This window comes from Hirundo rustica, chromosome 10, assembly GCF_015227805.2.
Source record: "Hirundo rustica isolate bHirRus1 chromosome 10, bHirRus1.pri.v3, whole genome shotgun sequence".
NCBI classification, from domain to species: Eukaryota; Metazoa; Chordata; class Aves; order Passeriformes; family Hirundinidae; genus Hirundo; species Hirundo rustica.
The window spans coordinates 16,066,070-16,072,600 of NC_053459.1; the positions used below are offsets into that span (position 1 = coordinate 16,066,070).

The 6,531-nt window shown below is 45.7% G+C and overlaps 1 protein-coding gene across 2 annotated transcripts; it reads left to right on the forward strand.

Moving 5' to 3' along the window:
• Positions 1-335: 335 nt before the first annotated feature.
• DYNLT2B (dynein light chain Tctex-type 2B) lies at positions 336-5,391 on the forward strand. Of its 2 annotated transcripts, XM_040074308.1 has the most exons (5): positions 336-467; positions 942-1,075; positions 2,614-2,683; positions 4,254-4,317; positions 4,954-5,391. In XM_040074308.1, exons 1-5 carry the CDS (start codon positions 400-402, stop codon positions 4,999-5,001), a joined length of 384 nt encoding a protein of 127 aa, XP_039930242.1. In that variant the 5' UTR covers positions 336-399; the 3' UTR covers positions 5,002-5,391. The 2 variants fall into 2 exon arrangements, with proteins under 2 accessions (XP_039930242.1, XP_039930241.1); XM_040074307.2 differs by lacking the exon at positions 4,254-4,317.
• Positions 5,392-6,531: the final 1,140 nt, after the last annotated feature.

Here is a 6,531-nt window from a genome sequence, read left to right on the forward strand (position 1 = left end):
GCTCCAGACCCTTTCCCAGCCCCACCGCCCTTCTCTGGACTTGCTCCAGCACCTCAGCGTCTTCTACAAGCCATCCTAAAATTTTACAATTATTACAGTTATTAAAACAGCCTGCAACTATTACCGCAATTATTTAGCACTTATTCACCAACTACTTCACTGTGCAAGTCTTCTTAACTGCAAAAATTTGACCTTTGTTTGTTTGTTTGTTTGTTTGTTTGTTTGTTTCTACAAAAGAACACCACGGGCCATAGGAGCACAAAACACAAAGCCCGGCGCCACGAAGCCCCACAGGCCGGGGCGGGGCGGCGGTGACGCGCGGGGCGGGCGGCGGCAGCGGCGGAAGCGGCGGCAGCGGCCGCGGTTGTCCCGGTAACCAACGCCGGGGCCTGAGGGGCCATGGCCGAGCCGGGCCCGGACGAGGCCGCCGAGAACACCTACAGCCTGCGGCCCAGCCTCCAGCAGCGGTGAGGCCGCCGGGGAAAGAGGAGGGGATGCGGGCCGGCGCGATGAGGGACTTTGGATTGCGGCGTTTGGGGGCGCGGCAATGTGGGAGCTGCGGTGGGAATGTCGGGGAGGGCTCCCCTGGGCTGGAGTGAGGCACTGCGGGTCTTGGGAATGGGGAGCACCGAGAGTTTGGGGACTGGAGGGCACCGGGCTCCCTGAGCAGCTTTGACACCCGCTTAAGTGAAGGGTGCTGCTGGAGGGGCAACTTTCATTGGGGGTGGTTTCACCTCTGTTGATAGGTGTTTGGCTTTTTGCAATATCTCCATTTTAGCGGGGCATTTTTCCCCCGTGGCTTTTCATCTATATATGAAAGCTACATTTTCCTAGGTGACATTGTGTATGTTTCTACGGATTGTGTGAACTTTCTGTTGCATCCTTTTTTTTTTTTTTTTTTTTTTTTTTTTTTTTTTTTTTTTTTTTTTTTGCTATGATAGATTTAAGTCATCCACAGTAAAAGAATGCATCCATGCGATACTGAAGGAGAAGCTGGCCAACGTACAATACATCCCAGAAGAAATGCCTGAGCTTACAAAGTCTTTATCAGAGACAATAACAAACAGACTGAAAGGTAAGGCGGTTTCCTGGAGATGTAATTTCTTTTCTTGCCATGTCCTCTCCCTTTTGACAAGATCCCTCTTTCTTCCTTTATTCTTGAAACTTATTCCTTCTCCATTGACTGACTTGAGTCGCTGGTATGAAGCAATCTGTCCTATATATGTACATTCATTACCTGCAGAACTGAAGACCTCATTCAAGCCGGCAAGATTTGTTTCTGAATAGTTTGGCAGGTGTGTGATGTCAGCCTTGGAGGGTCTGCAGGGGGAAAGAAGCTGCATTAGAGAGAAGAAAGAAGCGATGCTTCATTGCTTCTTGCTTCCATAAACAGAACCAATTCTGCTCTTTTTCTGCTGTGAATTAAATCAGAGTTGGAATAGCAGTGGAGATTAGAACAAGGCTCATGGGGCACAGGGAAAGGGGAGAGAGGAGCAGTCAGCCAAGGAGAGGCGTGACTACAGCCTTACAGGACTGGAAAAAGGTTGTGCTGCTGCACAGGATGCCCTCCAACATTTCTGAGTTCAAGAAGAAAAGTGCAGGCACCAGCAGGTGTTTCCTGAGTTCCATGCTGGATAAAGTATATGGATGTGTGTGTGGGACACTTCTTTTTCCCTCCCTCCTGGGGACAGGCTGGTGCTTGGGCTGGCCTGACGTGGTGGCACAGCCGCGTGGTCACCCTCTGCAGGAGCCATGGATTTGTTCTTCTCCCAGAATTACACATCTGCTTTAGAGCCAGCAGCAGCTGTACTCCCTGCACATGTTCATGCTGAGCTCCTCTGCACCGAGCTTGGCTTCAGTGATGTGTAACCACAGTGGCAGCAGCCTGAAGCGAGGCTGGCCCGGGGTGGCCACTCTTATCAGCTGGCATCTCTGATAAGCATTGACATGTTGGATGTTACCAGAGCCAGTGTGCTGTGTTCAATCCTCTGGTGGAAACAGGGCACCGGAGTCGTCCCAGGACACTGCTTTGTGGAGACAGGCACAGGGATCTATATTTGATTTTAAGCATGCTTGTTCTGATTTGGCTTCTGGAACATTGCCATGGCCTGGTCAGATCTGGCCTGTGCCCCAGAGGTACTTCTTTACTGCTGTGAAACCATAGCACGTCTCTGAAGACACAAATAACACAGCTATTATGTGGCCTTTTATACCGCTCAGTAGCAAAGGAAACATCTGTGTGGCAGAAGAATCTCACCATAGCTTTGCATCCAAACAGTTTTAAAATAAGACAGTTTTTTTTTCAAATTGCGTTTTGTTTTATTTATGTTCTTTCCATGTGGCCAGTTCTTGAAACTTGTCAATGCAGAATGCTGACACACAGTGTGGTTGTGCCTTAGATGGATGCCAACTACCCTGTTCACCCTTCAACTCCAGCAAAACCATGGTAGTAGCAAAATGAAGCTTTGCAAGGCAGTCTGTCCACTTGGCTACTTGCATAGGTTTGTACAGCCACTTGCATTGTAGCCAGAAATCTTTAGCTTTCAGGGTTGTGTTTTGGACTCATAGTTTTAAAATGTTATTGCTCTCACTATTATTTTTTTCTCTCTCCAGAGGAGGGATTTGACAGGTACAAGATGGTGGTGCAGGTTGTCATTGGAGAGCAAAGAGGAGAGGGAGTGAGGTAAGTTTTGCATCTTACAATTGTATTTCTATTATGTTTTTTAGGTTCAGATGTGGGGTTTTCTTTCCTTTGGAAGCTGCTTCCAACTTCCCTAGCTACAAAGATCTGTCTGCAGATGATAACGTGTAAATCACTTTCTTTTCTCTTTTAGTGGCAACTTGAGTGCTTAGGTTGTGAGTGGTTGAATTAGCCAGTGATAATTGGCTCTGGTAGTTCTTAGCAAGCTGAAATGGTGAAAATCATTTTTGAGGAGTGTGGCAAAGGCATTTTGTGTTGTATTCTTGATGAATTAGGGTACACTCCCCATCCATTCCCAAGGCCCTGCTGGAGGACAAAAGCCATGGTAACTCACTTCTGTCTAAAGCCAGAAAACTTCCATAAGCACTTCATTTACATTTTCAGATGTTTCAGTTTCTATAATCCCCCTGCAATACTGTCATGGGAACCAAGCCTGGATTCCCACGTGGGTGCTGAGCACTTGCAGTCAGCTCCAGATGCCTGCAGTCAGACAAAAGAATTCCTCTTGGCTGCAATAGTGGGCTGTAGCTTTCCTTTACTAGTGGGTAGGGAGAAGACAAAAGGTTTATGTGCTTTATCTGCTGAGCTTATCTTTATTGTGTCTCGAGCAGAAGGTAAGTGTAGCAGAGCTGTAATCACATCTGCTGCCTCCCTGTTCTGGAGGTCAGAGAGGAATATCTGTACCTGCTGCTCAGGATTTTGTCAGGAATGTTTGTCTATGCTCCAGAAGCATCGTACCGGGGTGAACAGTTCAATGTTCAGGAAATCTGATCAGAAATGTGAAGTCCAGCCACACAGGCTAACAGAGCAATTGGGGAAATTTTCCAGTTTGCAACAGACAGGAGGCAAGATGAAACACAATCACTGACATCCTTAATGCAAAATACTCCTTAGGAGAGTCAGTCATACATTAGGGGTCTGTGCCCCAAAAGGAATCCTGTCAGCTGAGGCTAGGAGTGACACTTGCAGCGGAGAAAAGGGAATGTCAGTGCCTTTAGACAAGGCAGAAGCAAGTTCTCACATGCAATCTCCTGTTATGGTCTGGTTGTTTGTCCTCAGGATAGGGCTTGGGTGTAGAAGTCCATCAGGATGGTCAGGGAACAGAGGTTATAGATACGAAAAGACTTGAAGAGGTCTCGTAGCATGGCTTCTGCCAAGGAATATGATAGCTCCCTATAAATAAGTTTGGAGTAAGTACCATGAGGGTGCAGGAGGTGAAGGACAAGAACAGATAAGCTAAATTAGCCACTGATATGCATAGACCAGAAGTCAAAGATTCTTAAGCATCATAGCAAAGAGGTTTCAAGTCCTGCTGCACAGTGAAGGTGGCAGGCTTGAGAGTGATGAGTTTGAAAGTGGAACACATACAGAGGGGATTACAGCATGTGGTAGAATTCAGCAGTAGAAAACTAAGCTTGGGATTCAGGAGCACACTTTCCAGTTCCATTACCTTTAAAGCAACTCAGTTTGGTTTTCAAGGGAAGTATCTGTGATTACTTAGGTCATTAGACGTGAACTCTGGGTAACGTCCCTGTCTGGCTCCTTTGTCTAGCATGGGTGCACGATGTTTCTGGGACGCTGACACTGACAGCTGTGCTCACGATGTGTTTGTGAATGTAAGTATGGGCTGGATTCCCATGGGAAGTGCAAGGCTACTTGCTTTTGTATGAGAGGCAGAGTGACCTTTAATACGGAGCAGTAAAGAAACAACTACTAGGAAGGAATGAAGGAAGGAATCAAGATTATTGAAACAGTCTGATTTACCTTCTTATTCACAAAACAGACTTAGATATAACAGCCAACATAGTAAAAGTCCTCTCCTGAGTAGGTGACACAGTACAGTACAAAAGTCATTGTAGTCACACCATTTTACTGGTGGAGAAAGAAAGCACAAGAGACAAAGTCTTTTCTTACATACTTTGCTGAACTGCAGTCATGGAGCATGGCTGAAATCTAGGACTGAGTCAAAGTCAAGGTTTTATTAACTATTATTTTATTTTATTATAAACTGATACCTAGACACCTGTGGGTGTGTGGAGGGAGGAAATTGAGGCTTTTCTGGCATTCAGATGCACTGACCTGAGCCACACCACAAGTGAGAATAATGAGAAACTTAAATAAAAGACAGAAAATTGCGATATATTACCATACAGTTAGGCTCTGGTCTAAATGTTCCCTGAGGTTTGCCTGTTCCACTAGACTAGCAAAAAGCTTGCCTTGACTAACACAGAGCCTTTCTCTGTTTTCCTCAGGACAGCCTGTTTTGTGTGGTGGCTGCATTTGGCTGCTTCTACTATTGAAGGTGACAAACATTGCACAGAAGGATGGACATTGGGGAGAATGCTTTGGAGTATTTTTCAAGTGCACAAAAGCATCATATTCTTCCTTTAGTACATAAGACAATTAACAGATCTACGAAGCACATCCCACAGCTGTTCTACACGCTACAACATTCCCTCTTCCTTGTGGATATTGATATAGCTTTAAGCATAATATTAATATTATTATGGCCTTTATTTAAATGGCTCTTTGTTTTTTATATAGTGTTGGTTTTGTCCTAAAAGTGTATTGCCAATAGCCATTGCTTCTAAGGCAAACTCAACTTCTATCTCGAAAGGGTTGTTATTTTTATTTCTATGAAATTAATGAAACATTTTTAAGAAAAAAAAAATAAATCTATGCATTTAATATTTCTTCTCCTGTGGTATTTTCTTCCACTCTACAAGATGCACTGTCCTGGATAGCTTGTCTGCATTTCTCAGGTGGGCATTTTTACAATTCTTTGTAAATTAATCCGTAAAGCTGATTTCTGATTCGGTTTTTCAGATTTGTTCCTATGACTCCCACAACAATTGGGCTATGAATCCCAGCTGTGTCACATGAGATGGTATTAATTGATGGAAAGTCGAGGTATTTAGGACATTAGGTCAGGCCAGCAACCCACACACCCCGTGACTGCCAGAACTCCTCCCTGCAGTAACTGCTCCTTGGTTTAGTGCAATTTGGCGCTCCTGGATGCTGTGAGTGATCATTCCTCTTCAGGCTCTTCAGCAGATACTGCAGTGATTTCTCAATCTCTCTGTAACTGTTTTGGAATATGAGGGTGGACGTTTGGACTCCAACTTTGCTAGGACTCCAGCCTCGGAAAGGCTGCCGTAGATCTGCAGAGGAGTACTAAAGCTTCTCATCTCCCCAAAAGTTAGAGGAGCAGGTGGGTTCCAGAGAGAGTGGGTGCCAACAGAGTACATCTTTGTGTGCCCACTGGAAGATGGGATGCTCTGCAGTGATGCCTGTTCTCTCCCTGCTGACAGAGCAAGCACAGCTGAGCTATTCCAGTGGGATGAATGGCTTTTAGAGTGCCGAAGTGGGTTGAGGTGAACCCTGAATCCCACCCTCACCAACTGTTTCAGCAGAACACACCCTCCCCGTGCAGATCTTGGAAGCTGGGTGTCTTAGGCTGCAATGCAAGATGTAACCAAAAGTTCTATCACAATCTGTTAAAACCAGGTGGAGCAGTGTTCTTTATCTCTTCAGTGACCCATCCCTCATAACTCCAGGGGGGAATCTTCTGTTAATGGGCTGGCCATTAAAACCAAGTGGGGCAGTGTTCTTTATCTCTTCCACAACCCATCCTCCGCCCAGGGAGATATCTTCTGTTACGGGGCCATTGAGTCTCACTGCATGACAGATAAAATTACATCATCCCATTGTGAGATGCTTCACCCAGGGGGAGGAGCCAAGCATTCCTGCCTGGATAAAAATCTGAGTCAGAAAACCAGGGCAGTCACTGGATTCTCAGAGGAAGAGTGGATCCATCTCACCACCACTGG

Coding starts and splice junctions, on each gene's coding strand:
- DYNLT2B (XM_040074307.2), top strand. CDS start 400: ATGGCCGAGCCGGGCCCGGACGAGGCCGCCGAGAACACCTACAGCCTG. Junction 468..941: donor CGGCCCAGCCTCCAGCAGCG/GTGAGGCCGCCG, acceptor TTGCTATGATAG/ATTTAAGTCATCCACAGTAA. Junction 2,684..4,953: donor CAAAGAGGAGAGGGAGTGAG/GTAAGTTTTGCA, acceptor TGTTTTCCTCAG/GACAGCCTGTTTTGTGTGGT.